The sequence below is a fragment of the Petaurus breviceps genome, unplaced genomic scaffold (assembly GCF_028583685.1).
Source record: "Petaurus breviceps papuanus isolate PSGF00001 unplaced genomic scaffold, PetGlider_PUasm1.0 90625, whole genome shotgun sequence".
Classification (NCBI taxonomy): domain Eukaryota; kingdom Metazoa; phylum Chordata; class Mammalia; order Diprotodontia; family Petauridae; genus Petaurus; species Petaurus breviceps.
In genome coordinates, this window is record NW_027187289.1 from 5,030,774 (window position 1) to 5,047,116 (window position 16,343).

Below are 16,343 nucleotides of genomic sequence, written 5' to 3' on the forward strand. Positions count from 1 at the left end.
TATATATATATATATATATATATATATATATATATATATATATATATGAATACATATATATGTCTATATAAGAGGGTATATGGGTATATGAATACATATGTGAGTGTGTGTATATATGTGTACAGGTATACATAGACAGAGGGCAGAGGGCCAGTTGAATAGGAAAGGATGATACTTAAAAGGTGAAATTAAGAGGTGAGAGAAGAATATAATGAGAGGAGATGGGGACAGACAGAATGGGGTAAATTATCTCATATAGAAGAGATAAGGGAAACCTGTTACAATGGAGGGGAAGAACAGGAAGGCAAAAGAATTTTTCATAGAATTTGGCTTAGGGAGGGAATTACATACATACTAAATAGGGTATCTCACCCTACAGGAGAGTAGGGGGAACAGGGATGAGAGGGAGGATAATGGAAGGGAGGGCAGGCTGGGGGGGAGGGAAGTTGGAAATACTCACTTTTGAAAAAGGGTAGGATCAAAGTAAAGAATAGAATAAGTGGGGGGTGGGATTGGATGGAGGGAAATATAGTCAGTCTTTCACAATATATCCACTATGGAAATGTTTTACATAGCTACACATAGGTTGTACAAACCTATATTGAATTGCTTATCTTCCCAGTAAGGGTGGGTGACAAGGGAGGAAGGGAAAGAATCTGGAATTTAAAAATTTAAAATAAAATGTTTAAAATATATATATATAAAATTTTACACATAACTGGGAAATAAGATATAAACACACTGGGGCATAGAGATCCACTGTGGCCTACTAGAAATTTGGAGGAGGGATGGGGGAAGATATGGGAAAGAGCAGATTGCAGGATGGGATATTCAGTGGCATCTCTGTTTTGGGTTAGTGAGTAGGGGAAAAATGGGGAGAAAATTTGTAACTCAATATCTTGTGGAAATGAATGATGTAAACTAAGAAATAAAAAAAGAGAGAAAAAAGAAATGCCTATAGTTGGGAGATGGTGTGATATCTCACAAATAGAGATGACAGCTTCCTGGAGTTGGGAGGTGACTAGTGGCAAGGAGATCTTGCCACTGTCAATGGATCACAGAGTATGGGGCTGGGGAGTGGAGGGAGAGATAAGGAACTTGGAGGGAGAAGGTATAAAAAGACCTTAAAAGGTAGGAGGTGGCCAGGTTAGGTATGGCTTTGAATGCCAAAGAGAGTATTTTATTTTTGATATGGAGGTATTAGGGAGCTACTGGTTGTTGTTTTTTTTAACTGAATAGAGGGGTAACATGATTAAAACTCCACTTTAGGAAGACCATTTTGACAGCTGACTAGAGGACAGACTGAAATGAGAAGAGACTTACCCAATGTAAGGGTTATGGGATTTAAAGATCTTCCATGCCCCATTGGACTTGCTGACGTAGCAGGAAGGGGTGGAGCAAGAGGAAGCGGAAGCCAAACTAGAGTTCCTGCAGTGGCTGGTGGTGGTGGCAATGGCAGCAGAGGCAGTGGCAGCGCGAAGCCCTTTTTGAGTTAGCCAGAATTTCTGCTAAGGACTCCTGCTGAGGACTGCCAGGGGCCGGAGCTGCTGGGAGCGCGCTTCCCGGACGCTGGGTGGTTGCTGTGAGTGGGGAGAGGAGGACCTTTGCCTGAGGTAGCCTGTTCTGTTTTAAAGGCTTGAAAATGTGGGTGCTTTCTACTTTATCTACCTGTGCCAATGTCATAACTACTCTGATGGCTTTCACTTTCTGGTTTTGGGACTAAGTCTTTTGGTATCTTAATAAATTTTCTAGTTTATTCTCCCATATGGCAAGCATGATGTATTTTGTGATGGATAATTATATCAGCATATCTGTAATCTCCATAGGCATTGTGAATATGGCATTGCTGATACACCCAAACAGGGCAAAATTCTTCCATGTCTCAGCCTAGATAGAGAAGAGACATGGGTCATCTCTCCTCTGCTTGAGCCTTTTATTCATACCTTTTTTGCTTAAGAATGTCATTTTCACAGCATTCCCATTCAATCTCCCTTTCCTGTCTCATCTCTTCTGGGAAAAGGTATGTTACTTCATCTTGATATGGGTGTTTGTCTGTCCTATGTATAAAACTATTACTTACCAGAATAGTTGAATACTTGAATTAAATTTGACTAAACTTAGAATTGAAAGTTTCTTTAGACTATTAATACTATCCTGAATCACCTCAAACTCCTCCAGGCTTCATTCAAGAAATGGTGCTTTCATTCTGTTGTATTTTTACTTCAGTTGGCATCTGTCAAAATTCTTTATTTCCTTTTTTGAGCTTACAGATTAACATAGGAAATTTTCCATTCTTTTCAATTGCTCTTGTGCATTATGTCCTATAGACATTATTTTTTAAATATCTAGTTTAGCCAGTCAATAAAAATTTATTAAGTAGCTACTATGTGCCAGGTCCTGTGCCAAGTACAGGGAATAAAAAGAAAGGACAATCCTTGCCTTATGGGAGCTTGAAATCAGTGCTACTGATTGTTTCAGAATTACTAGGAAACAATTAAATGTTTTTAAGATAAAAATTGAAAGTTTTAAAATAAAAGGCCTCAGTGGAACTACTTGTTTATTGAGAGAAGGTAACATGATTTTGGTTTTGTACTATAAAGGGGAACAGAATTTCTTACCCTTCTCATGATGTGGGGATCATTGCACTTTGCCAGCTTCCCAGCAAAAAGCTGAACTCCAAAGCTTGCAAAAACAAGCATTAATGTCAGCAAAAGAATGGAGACCTGAAAGGTTGAAGAAATATGAACATTCTTTTCTCACAATTTAAACATTAAAACAATATGCCTAATACTTCATACATTCGTCAATAAAGTATAATGAGTACCCAGGATATATCAGGAACCATGCCCAGCACCAGAGACACAAAGACAAAAATGAAAGCCCCTTCTCTCAGCAGTCTTATAGTCTACTGGGGAAATAGCTTGTTCCTATTTAAATAAACACAGATTGTATGCAGAGTAAATACAAAACAATTTGTGATATAGATGGGCACTAGCAGCTGGGAGTATTAGAAGAAGTGGATGTTGAGCTGATCTTGGAGTAGCTGAGAGATTCTAAGGTGAAGAAGTGAGGAGTGAGTAAATTCCAGGCATGAAGGACAGTGGAAAGATGTAGAGACAGGAGATGTGATACCCTTAGTAAGGATGAGTAAATAATCCAGTTTGGTTAGACCATACAGTTTGAAAGGAAGTAATGTGCAAAAAAGGCTGGAAAGGTAGGGTAGAGATAGATCAAAAAAGGCTTTAAATACTAAATATAACATAGGAGATGATATTTATTATTATAAATCTTTTTATCCTTAATTTGCTTCAGAAAAACCTGAAGCACCAAGAGAAAATTATGGTCAAAAGTAAGTGCTGAAAGTCAGCTGAAGTTGGCTTTCTTCTTGCTTCTTTCATGAAGGTCCATGTCAATCCACTGTCCTTCATAGTTGTGGATTTTTCTTGCTGGTAGACTGGCATTGGATAAATTAAATATACTGGAAATCAAAAGCATTTTTATTCATTTAAATGTGTATTATTTTTGTTACTCTCATAAAAAAAAATGTTTGGTATTAGAGAACCAAAAGTTAGGATTTGGCCTCTGATATCAAAGGTTATGCCTCCCCAGTCAGGTTTCTTGATTTACTTCTTTGGAATGGCAATAGTTGCAGTTAAAGAATCAAAGATTTAGAATTAACACAAAATCATCTGAATCTATCTTAAAGATCTCATCTTAAAGAAAAGAAACTGAAGTCCAGTGATGTAAATAAAGGCTTTGTCCAAGGTTACATGGGTACTAAGTAAGCAAAGCTAGGTCTTTTAATTAAAAGGGAAGGGACGATAGTGGAATAGGGATTTATCAAGCACTTATTATGTGCCAGGTACTGGAATAAGCATTTTATAACCGTTATCTCATTTGATCATCATAGCAGTCCTAGGAAGAAGGTGCTATTCTGATTCCCATTTTACAGTTGAGGAAAGTGAGGCAGCAGATGTGAAGGACTTGCCCAGGGTCACACAGCTACTAAGTGTTTGAGATCACATTTGAACTCAAGTCTTCCTAACTCCAGGCCCAGCACTCTATCCACTGAGTCACCTGACTGCCTCTATTGACAACCCCAAAATATTTTCCACTTTGTCATGGTGCCTTTCATTTATATGAATATTATTAAAATGCAAGGACTTAGTTTTCTTTCATAGCTTCCACTTAAGCAAAGGGCTCAGGTATTTTAAAATAATTTATGTATTCTTTTTCTTTGTATATTAGCAGCAGAAATTCTGCCAGCCTTTGTTCAGGGAATTAAATCAATTCTTTCTTATAGCAATTGGTTTTTCCCCACATTTGCTCAAAATGAATTTCAGTCTCCATCAAAAGGGAACAAATGAGTGGTAGTGTGAAGTTTACTGCCTTGTGGGCGGTCTGGGCCTGTGTGCTGAGATTTTAGATAATAATGGCAAAGCTCAGACTGTCATTTGTTAGGTTCCTTTTGCTCCCTCTGCTGGTTGCTTAATTTAATAAAAAAAAAAAAGAGCACCGGAGTAGCTATTAAATTATACTAGTAGAGATATTAAAATATATTCTTTCATTATGCTGAAAATTACACAGCAAATATAATCATTAACAGAAGTAGAGGGCTTAAAAGAAAAAATTCCTACTGGATGGCTACAATATAAAAGATTATTCAAATGTTTGTTCTAAATTACTAAGCAAATAGGAGTCTTGGCCTAAAGGAGGCTGAATATTTGTGTCTTAATTAGCAGCATTATATAAAACTCCTTTTCCCTTTACTGCTGGCTGTGAAATGCCATAAAAGTACATCCATGTAGGTCTAGTTTAAAGAAAATATGGAAAGTCAGAGATATCTTTTAAAGGTTAACAACTGTATATTGTTGATATCATCCTGCCTTTAGGAATCCTGCAAAGTAAATGCAACTAACTTTGCATCTTGCTTTGTATGGTAGGTATGTTGCTGAAAAGTTGTTCCTAAAAACAGTTGTGTAAATAGAATTGTTTTATAAATATAGAAGAGAAACTCACAACTTCAAGGAATATAATGGCAATTCCCTTTGTAAGACAATGACCCCTGTGAAGGGTGAATGATTTCCCTCTAATTTAATTTTTATGTATATTTGAATTTTTGTTTATCAAGTTTATACACAGGCTTAAACAACTAATCTCTAGCTATATTTATGAGTTAGATAGTGCTAAAATTTTTTATCCTAAATTTATAGATGGCAAACCTGAAGCACCAAGAGAAAATTTTGGTCGAAAATAATTGCTGAAAGTCAACAGATGTTGGCTTTCTTTTTGTTTCTTTCTGAAGGTTCATGTCAATTCACCATCCTTCATTGTGAATTTTGCTTGCTGGTAGACTGCCATTGGATAAATTAAATGTACTGGAAATCAAAAGCATTTTTATTCATTTAAATGTATATCATTGTTGTTACTCTCACACAAAAAAAAAATCCATACGGACTTTTTAACTTCTAACTTTTTTTTTTTTGCTTTTTTTTTGGAGGGGGGGGATGCAGGGCAATTGGGGTTAAGCAACTTGCCCAAGGTGACACGGCTAGTAAGTGTTAAGTGTCTGAGGCTGGATTTGAACTCTGGTCCTCCTAACTCCAGAGACAGTGCTCTATTCACTGAGCTGCCTAGCTGTCCCTTTAACCTCTAACATTAACCAAAAAAGTAAACCTTGCATACATGGAGAAAGCAAAACTCTTCTATTGTATTATCTTTTCTTACTCTGTATCAGAACATTAACCCATTTTCACCTCAGTTCAATTAGACAGGATACAAAGAGTGAAACAATCTTTGGCCTCATGGAATTTACATTCTACTAGAGTATATAAATTGGAGATGAAAATCATTGGAACATACCAGAAAGATTTCCTTGAAGCCACTGAAAAGCTCTCGTACGACTTTCCTCATTTGGGGTACCAGTTTGAAGATTCGAAGGGGTCTCAAACACCGAAGTACCATCAACAATTGAGCTCCGGATTTAGCAGGTACATTCTGAGGCATCCAACAAAGGAATATCAAACTTACCTGGGGGAAAAACAACAACAGCCCTGGAATATTATTTGAAATATGGAAAAGTTGTCATTTTCTCATTGTAATATTCAACAAAATTCAAATATTCCTAATATAATGACATATATTTTATTCCTACAGTATTTAGAGATTTTTTTGAAAATTGAAGAAAGCTCCTTATTTTATATAGAGTCTGTTATTTATTTGAGGAAATTCATTAATGTGTCAAATTTATTACCTTAAATTATACAATGAAACCATTATGTAGAGGTGGCCTCTAAAGACGCCCAAAGGGAAAAGTCAGGTCAGTGTTACTACTTGCTCTAAATCAGTGAAGGATTGGGGTAGGCAAAGGAAGAAAGAGCTTCATGATAGAGACTGAGCTCAACTTCGCCAAATGCTACACATTAGAAAAGGTGGGTGAGGACTGAGAAAATGTCATTTCCTTTGCCCATCAGAAGGTCACTGGTAACCTTCAAAAGTGACAGATGTCATGCCACATCATGAAGGCCTGAAAACTGATGATAACAACAATAATAATAAGTTGCATTTATATAGCATTTTAGATTTGTAAAGCCTCTTATTTATATATTATCTTATTTTATATATTATTATATTGTGGTATATATTATCATATTTGATATGTGATACATTATGGTATTGTTATATTGTAATATATTATGATATTATGAGATCAATATTATCTCATTTCATCCTCATAACAATTTTGGAAGGGAGGTAGGTCTATTATTATCTCCATTTTTCAAATGAGGAAACTGAGGCAGATAAAAGTTAACTGACTTGCCCTTAGTCACACAGCTAGTAAATATTTGAGGTCAGATTTAGGTTAGATTTATCTAGTTCTGAGAAGGGACAGTTGGGGTCCCCTACTAACCATTATAGGTTTACTATCTATTTCCTCCTATAACTCATTTAACTTCTTTAAAAATCTGGACATTACCCCATTTGGTGTATGTTTAGTATTTCTATTACTTCATTGCCTATGGCATCTTTTAGCAAGAGAGTTTTCTTTCTTATCTCTTTTAATTAGATCTATTTTTTCTGAGGTCCAATTTAAAATAAAATCTTCCCAGTTCTAGGTTCAGAACTGTTTCTATCCATTGTGGCACTAACCTGCCTCAACTGAGTAGTGGAGAGGAAGTGGAGGGAATAAATGTAGACTGCCTGTTCAAGAGATTTGGTGGCAAAGGCAAGGAAATAGAGAAAAATAAATTGATAGGGTAGTAAGGTTAGGTGAAGGTTTCCTTTAGGTTAAAGGAGACTTGACATAAATTTAGGCAGAGGAAAAAGAGTCAATCAAGAGGGAGAATTTGAAAACACTAGGACTGAATAAAAAAAAAGTAATGTAGCTCTGACATTTGACACATAAAGTTAGAAAATATTACTTTTAGTAGAATCCACTGGCCTGATTTTATTACTTTCTTCATCTTATTGGAAATAGCAACTATCCTTTGGAAAAAGGGCAGGTGGTCAACAAACATCCATAAACTAAAATTAAAATAAACAGGAAGAATATTTGCAGAGAGTGAGGGAAGTAAAGTTGAATTTGGGGATTGGAAGAGAGATACAAAATTTGGAAATTTAAAGGGAGTGTGGTTGAACATTTTGAGAGTAGAATAAGGATTCAAAAGTTGAAGAAGATTGCCAGACATTTGTAAGGGTCCAGTTGCAGTTAGATAGCCTGAATATATAGTGGACAAATTTGTTATGTTTTTGTAACACCGTCCATTAACAAGCAAATGCTGGGGTTTATCCTGGGTTGGAGAATAGCAAACAAACTTATTTGGTAGATGGTAGAAAAGGATATTGTTAAAAATACTGGGGTCAGGAGAATATGGTAGACAGCAACAGCAATTTTGTAATGATGATCAACTGTGAAAGCCTTAACTACTCTGACCAATATAATGATCCATGATAATTCTGAAGGATTCATGATGAAAAAATGCTTATCTACCTCCAGATAGAAACTCTGAGTGCAGACTGAAAAATATTTTATATTTTTCACCTCTTTATTCTCTTTTTGGCCTTTTTGGAGCAACATGGCTAATATGGAAATAAGTTTTGCATGACCTCATATGCATGCTGGGTAACTTATCGCTTGCCTTCTCAATGGGTGGTGGAGGGGATGGAGGAAAGGAGAGAATTTGGAACAAAGAGAATGAATATTAAAAAAAAATTAAAAACCCACAAATAACTGGGGTCCAGGCTGGATAGGAAGGCTGATGGAGTCAGGATGGAAGTATTGAGAAAGACTGAGAGAAAGCACACAGATAAGAATGATTTGCAAGTTCAGCAGGGAACAAAGAAAGAGTTGACAACAGAAGACAATAAAGAAAAGAAGAAATATGAAGAGAGAAAAAATAAGGAATGTTTCCTGAAAGTGATGTATTATTACTGAGTACCATCACTCAGATCTGATGAATAACCATATTTATCAAATCAGATTTGATCTTTAATCACTTTAATGATTGATTATATTTATAATAATTCATACTGAGTACTTAAGTTTATATGAATAAATCATATGTGGTAGATGAATATTCAAAGAAAATTTCATCAATTGAATTTAGGGGCTCAAATTTCAGATTGACTGTTCCATGATTTATTGATTGAGCCACTGAACACCGATCTTAAAGTCAAAAGATTTGTTTTCATCCTAGGAATAATCCAGTCCTGCTATTTATTACTAGTGTGACCTTGGGGCAGTCACTTGATTTCTCTGGGCCTCAATTTTCTCATCTGTAAAATAAAAGGGTGGGATTTGATGACCTCTAAGGTTGTTTGCAGCTCTAAATCACTGACACCATGATCATGAATAGATTTGGGAGGAGTACTTAACTTCTCATTTGTCATTTTCTTTAAAAAGGATAGATAATAATTCTCGTGTTACCTACTTCACAGGGAGATTGTGAATAAAGTCCTAACAAATCTTGAAGTGCTATCTATGTGAATGTGAGCTATTACCTCTAGGAATGCAGGAAGTTTCAAAGTTGTCAAGACCTATATTGATAAGATATTAAAACTTACAAGATAGATAAATATGTCCATTACTCCACCAAAGTCCCTTATGACCGCTGTTGGAGTGAAAAACAAACCATCTGCCATAATCTTCAGGTTGAGTTCAATGCTCATGAATATCACAAACACATATTCAGCGATCTGAAAAAGCAACAGGTGGGCAGTCAATTTGGGAAAGCTCAATGGTCCCAACTAGGTATTAGTCATTCTCTGTCTTCGTGAGTTATGATTTGTAGTAGTACCTGCAATGTGGGTGCATGCATGACTCTCCGAAAGGGGGATTCAAACATCATTGAAATGCAAGAGCAGATTGTCACAATGATCATCACCCAGTCCAGATAGGTGACCAATCCAAGCAAGTCACTGGCAAACAACAAACATAGTCAAAAATCATGAAAAGCTTCAGAAAAGGGCTTTAAGAGTCAAGGCATATTATTTATGGGAATCTCTTAGTTCAACTAAAAGAATTGGGAAAGATTTCATCAGCTACTTCACAGAACAGCATAATAAGGAAATAAAGGACAACAGAGAAATTTGATGCAGCATAAAATAGTACATGGAAACTTCAAATGTGCATGGAAAGCTGTTTGTGATGCTTACTATAGTTGATGGTACTTTGTATTTTTCACAGCTCCTGTCACAGGGTCTGTTTTAGAACTGAAAGAGATAACAGGGATATCAAATTAAACAATACATCAAACAGAGTATGACTCTGTAGTGCAGTGTTTGTACACAAGCCTCAAATAGCCCAAATCCATAGAGCCTTTAGCGATTTGAGTGTATAAATGCTGATATAAATCTCCCATGTCTGAGTGGCTTAGACACTAAGTAAAAGTAGTTTAAATAGCACAGGGTAAAGAAAAAGACTATAGGTTTTTTTTTTTTTTTACTCAAGTACAGAGTAAACTTTACCACTTACAATACAGTCAGTAACTTGGTTTAGAATTTATACTCACATTCAAAAACCTTTAGCCGGAGCTTAAAAACAAGTGATTCTGATGTCAAATGTCACTTGAAAACAATGCTCTAAAATATTCCTTTTTCTTCTTCTTTTTTTTCTTTTTTGGAGGGCAATTGGGATTAAGCACTCTAAAATATTCTTTGCCTCATGAACCATCATGAGATTTCTTTAAAGTTAAAATAATTTATGAGTTTGATACGAAGTACTTCCTGCTACATTGGACCACTGTTCTGTAGTATACCTTCACAGATGTCATATGGGTTGGAAAATGAAATTAGATTCTAAAGTTCACAAAGGCCAGGATCATGTCTTATCTCAATTTATATCCCTCTCCAGGGCTACCCTCAAATTCTTAGAATACTGAAAGAACTCTGATAAAGTAGGCATTTAATACATATTTGTTGAATGAATGAATGAATGAATGAATGAGCAGAAGTCTGTTTTTATGTGTGATTAGATGCTGATTGGTTATTAGTAGATTTTATGAAATATAAAAATTTTAGTTGACTATAAAGACCTGAGTGGAGAAATAATAATTTGACTAACAGGTAGACATTCAATAATAATAATAATAACAACTAGTATTTATATAATGCCTGCTATGGGTCAGGCAATGTGCTAAGCACTTTACAAATATCTCATTACTTTTGAGGTGGATGCTCTTCCTACCTCCATTTTGTAGCTGAAGAAACTGAAGCAGGCAGATGTTAAGCTACTTGCTTAGGGTCACACAGAGAGTTTCTAATGCTGGATTTAAACTCAGAACTTCCTAATTTCAAGTCCAACACCCTATTTACTACTCCACCTAGCTGTGTCATATAATCTAGATAAAATAACCACTTTGAAACTTTTCATCATTGATCAAATTAACCTGTAAGTGGCTGCTCTTTTAACTTTGTGAGATCCTAGTGAAGTTTTCAAAGAACAAATGACCTTGAATTTAAAGTGAATAGAACTGGGGTAAGATTAAAGGGCACTGGATTTGGGAGTGATGAAATTTTGGTTCTAGTCCTGGCTTTCTCATTAGTTAGCTACATGACCTTGTATAAGGCATTCTACTTTGTGAGCCTCCATTTTTTTCATCAGAAGGGGTTGGGCCAGATATAACCTAATACCTCTTGAGCCCTAGAATTATTTTATAAGAAGATTGTAGTACACAATTTCTAAGATTTTTATTATCTCTAAAATTCTTTGGTTCACAAATGTCAGGGCAAGAAGGAACTTTAAATTTTCTCTAGTTCAATGACCTCCATTTACATATGAGAAAACTGAGGCAGTAAAGTGACTTAATCAAGGTCATACTGCTAGGAAGAGGTGGAAGGGAGACTGTTCATCTGAGACCAAATCAAGTGGTTATTCCACTAATGGTGGAATACTTCATAATGACACATAATCACCACCAATAAACAGGTTCTGTTTTCATTGATTTTGGCATCAGAGAAGGTACATTTGAATACAAGCCTAGCCCTGGAAACATTTCACACTAAAGCTTTATTTCCTCTTGTATTTCTAGTTTTAGCCGAGGCTTTACTTAAAATAACATTTGAGGAAAAAAAATCCTCTTTCACATTTTATGTTCCCGATAATCCTGGTCTAGAGTGCCAAGAACATGGTTCTTTCTTTTGGACCTCTGGCTCCCTTACAGCTTTTGATGTAAATCTCATCTTCTTTCAGGTGAGAGAGAGAAACAGAAGGACAGAAATATGTACATACGGTAGCTATTGCCAACAGAAGCATAATTCCTTTCTGCCTCCCCCACACTGTTTCACTTAATATTGAATTATACAGAGTGGTATATTTTGGTATCAAAGAGTCTGCAGAATTTCAGTGAAGGTGTAAAGGCTCAATCCTATTCTTGGCCTGACTGGTTACTCATTATAAGGCATTGGCCAAATCATTTAATTTCCTTATGACTCAGTTTCCTGCTCATAAATCATGTGCTAATAATATTGATCTGCAACACATTGAATGGTTGTTTGAAATAACGAGCAAAATGATTGCAAAGTGTTTTGCACAATGATTAAGTGCTACATACATTTTAAATAATATAAAACTTCCATCTACCCTACCTTGTTTGCTCTACAAAAGTGAGCAGTTTGATTAATTAGTCCAAGAATGTTTTTGTTACCCTTTAGAATTGTACATTTCTTTAACTTTCTCATGAAACAACCCCTACTTTGTGAGTTTAGGAAAAAGAACTAATCAAAACAGAACATACTTACGCATTAAAGCGTGCTCGAACCACCACTCTGCAAAAATTTCGGAACCTGTGCTCACGGCCAACAATGAAAAGGGGCTTGTCAAAATATGGATGGTTTTCCCTTAATTCTTCTTCTTGTACTTTCCTTGGGAAAAAATGATTCATGGGAAAGTAATTATTATTTTTTTTCAAAAGAAGCCTCCTTCTAAAATGTGACCCATGGGCCATTATACCACACAATACCTTTTCATTTCAGCTTGTTCCTTTTTTTCCTGGATCATTTTGATTTCACTGTCTTCTCTCTGTGCATTTCTATACCTCACTGTGTTGGAATGCTATAAATATATAAGAATATTATATAAAAATGAACAAATTTAATTTACATGATCATAATAAAGTATTTAAATTTTTTTCATGAAAAAGTTATGTTCTTATTCTATAAAGATAACACAGGATCATCTGTCAATGGAATTTCTCTCCTTAAATATAACTTGAAGTCCATATAAAGTCTTTAGAGAGGCAGAATAATAAAAGAAGAAAAGCATTTGACTAGGAATCAGGAGATCTGGGCTTTAGTCCTGGTTCTAACATGTGTTATCTTGGCAAAGCGATTTCTTCTCTTTGGGTCTCATCTATCAAATGAGGGAGTTAGACAAGATGGCATCTAAGATCCTTCCCAGTTTAGGGTCTATCAATCTATGATCCTATGTTTATCATTATCCATACTTATGTCAGGTAGATTATTTGGAAAAGAAAAATTAACTCAAATTTAAAACTTTCACTAACTTATCATCTCTAAATTGGGGCAGGGACCCAGAATGGAGATTTAAATTAGAAGTTGGCCAAAATGCAAACATCTCATGAATCCCAGGAAATTCTTCCTATGTCATATGGTGGATTATATTATTGTTTTTATTTTTTGATATGTCTGTCCTACCCCAAAAGCATATTGAAATCTAGCAAGACAAGGGAACTTTAAATTCTGCAGTTGACAGTGTTCCTGTAGAGGCACTTGAACACCAAACACAGTATATGTTTAAAGGCATCTTCTATTTTGGCCTGTTTAAACAATGAATTTTTGGTGAGTCACCTTGAAATGAAGTCCTCTGAATCAATATTGTCCCTGTTGATCCTTAGGCAAATTTCTCATGATAATATTCTGTCCTAATACTCATCCAAAGAATTATGAAACAAAAAATCACTTGGGGAACAATAACCATAATTCTGTGGTGAAACATCAGTGGTTATTTGGGCAGATCTGTCACTATGAATGGGTTATAAATTCTGAACTTATAGTTGAACTTTATGACATGACTGTGAATTAGCTGGTAAGGATGCCTGAAGGCTTCATCATGATTATAGGATGATCATATTTTCAGGGTTGGCAGAATGTAAAGGTCAGCTCTGCCCACACAACCCACAACTCCCACGTGTCCCAGAATGTTCATGTAGACATTAAGGGTCCAGAGTTGTGATCACTAGCATCATTCTATTGATTCCATGCTTATTCTGACATACCCATGCATTCTCTAGCTACATTAGCAGGAATTGAACAAATGTCAAAGAGATTCTGCTATGATTCTCAATATTGGATAAACTTCTTAGGTTACCTATGGCTTAAGCCTCTGTGCTTGAAATGAAAAATTATATATTCTCCCATTTCTCCTCACTAGAGAAATTTACCATGGTTATGTGTGAGTCCCTCCTTTATTCTGAGAAATCATACTTCTACTATTTTGAATAGTACATTGAAAGTTGTGGCATCCAGTACTCTGCCAGTCAGAAAATTTTTCAGATTGGTTTTTGTGTCCTCCAACACCTAGCACAATATACTGTAAGCATTGATTCTCGTTGACTGAAATCTTCAGTTTTTCATTGTAGGATCAGAATAGCCAGCAATGATGGCTATATAGTTAGAAAAAGATCCACTGGAGCTATGTAGAATCATGCTAAAGGGGAAAAACAAACTTTTCTGCCAAAACTTTACATAAGTGAAGTTTTTTTTTTCTTTTTTTGGAAACAGAAACATTATTCCTTTCCCCCACCCCATTTCACTTAATATTGAATTGCAAAGAGTGTTATATTTTGATATCAAAGAGGCTGCAGAATTTCAGTGAAGGCATAAAGGCTCAAACATATTCTTGGCTTGATTAGTTACTCATTACAAAGCATTGGTCAAATCATTTAATTTCCTTATGACTCAGTTTCCTGAGAAACACATTGAAATTTGGAAAGGTTCTGAAATGATCTGAATAGGAAATTGAGGGGTCAGTGAGAGAAAGGCAGAGAGAGGGGACCTCCAAGGGCCATATCTACTCACTATATGTTGGGATTTGAAGAGCTCTGGAAAGTTCCCCATGCCTCAAAAGACCTTCTCTAACTGTGGAGTCACAGTGCTTAGAAATCTATCATAGAGAGTCATTCTTTGGGGTTAAATGTTACCCTCTTCATTTGGTCTTAAAAAAATACTACTGGGAGGGATGAAACATTAAGTCACTAATATATTCGTGAGAATTAGCTTGGCAGATTATTACTATCTTTGAAACCAGAAGTCATCTGGATAGTAAGAGAACGCTGGGTACATGGGGGCGAGAAATGAAAGGATGGGGGGAAGGGACAGAAAGGCAAGACAGAGGCCACAGAAGATGAATTCTAACATGAGATTTTGACTGGATCAATTTAGCAACTAGAATAAACTTAGACAATGAAGCAATCAGAACTCCAGTCCTTTTGTTTCCTAACTCACTATCTCCTGGATTATTTCCCTGAATTATTCTAACTAATTTTATCTTCACAATAACCCAAAGAGGTAGGTCCTATTATCCTTGGCATTTTACAGATGAGGAAACTGAGGCAGACAGAACTTATATGACTATCCACAGTCCCTATTAAGTGACTGAAGTAAAATTTGAACTCAGTTCTTCCTCATCCCAAGTCCAGTACTCAAGCCCCTGTGATAGTTACATCAGGAGTGTTAAAGTCAAACGGAAACTGGAAACTACTAAACTGTACATAAGGAGCCCTGCAGGCTGCATATTGATTTAGAAAAACTATATATCAATATTATATATGTTTTATTTTCTTTCTATTTTGTTAAATATTTCTCAATTATATTTTGACCTCATGCAAACAGCAGTAGGGAGTAATACAGCCCACGATCTATATTTTTAACACCTCTGAGTTACATAATTATCAAATTATAGCAGTAATTAAGTAATAATTCCCTCTTTGAGTGAGAAATGAGTATGGAATAATTCAGTAGTTTTAACTAAACAATTGCTGGGTTGAATATCAAACAAATATTAAAAGATTAAGGTTTTTAAAAGTGTTGTTTTAATTTTCTTAGAATACAAATTTCTAGAGGGCAGAGACTGTCTTCTTTATCAGAGCAAGAACATTTTAAACACAATAGATGTCGATTGTAAATGCTGCTTATTATCCCTATTATATAAAACCTTTTTGTTAAGTCTTTATTTATACCATAAATATATTTCTCTATAACAATTATTTACAGTATGTTTTCATTGAACTATAATACCATGGAAGGAACATGTTTTTGGTTCTCCTAAAAATAATATTATATATCATAGTGATGTCAGTTAAAAAAATTCCATTTGGGACTGAATCTCAGGGCACTCTGGAAATACGCTCTGAAAGTCTAGACATTGAATTTGTGTAAACAATCATTTAAATGGAAAGTCATAATTTTGTTCCCTAAACCCAAAGCATCATGTAAGGACTTACATCTTGAGTCAAGGTTTCAAGAGATTTTCCCCTGCTGATTCGCTGGCTGTTAGAACCATGTCTCAGTGACCTGAAACAATCATAATCAATTTGGTGACAAATCTCAAGATCAAATTGTGACCTTTAAATGATGGCCATTATAAAGAACAACTTTCCTAATATGTGTGTATGTACATGCAATATGCTTAGAATCTCACTCTCTTTACATGAGAAGCTTATGTTCTTCAATTGTCTCTAATTCTTTTAAAAATTAATTTATCCTCTGAATCTTTCGATAGATCTGTAGTGAATGAAGGAGATGACATTTGAAATAAAAAAAGTCTTCCTCTTTTATGAGACAATAAACCTCATTACTGTTATTATCCAGAGATGCAGCTTATTCTG

At 35.4% G+C, this 16,343-nt stretch overlaps 1 protein-coding gene across 1 annotated transcript in view; it reads right to left on the reverse strand.

Annotated features, from left to right (window-relative positions):
- NALCN (sodium leak channel, non-selective) overlaps positions 1-16,343 on the reverse strand; it is a 558,956-nt gene that overhangs the window by 52,992 nt on the left and 489,621 nt on the right. The window contains exons 20-27 of the mRNA XM_069064204.1: positions 15,960-16,029; positions 12,459-12,550; positions 12,238-12,360; positions 9,655-9,711; positions 9,297-9,417; positions 9,064-9,195; positions 5,863-6,030; positions 2,619-2,723 (exon numbers count right to left, since the gene is read on the reverse strand). Of these exons, the coding sequence (XP_068920305.1) occupies positions 2,619-2,723; positions 5,863-6,030; positions 9,064-9,195; positions 9,297-9,417; positions 9,655-9,711; positions 12,238-12,360; positions 12,459-12,550; positions 15,960-16,029 (868 nt within the window). The remainder of the gene's footprint in view (positions 1-2,618; positions 2,724-5,862; positions 6,031-9,063; positions 9,196-9,296; positions 9,418-9,654; positions 9,712-12,237; positions 12,361-12,458; positions 12,551-15,959; positions 16,030-16,343) is intronic.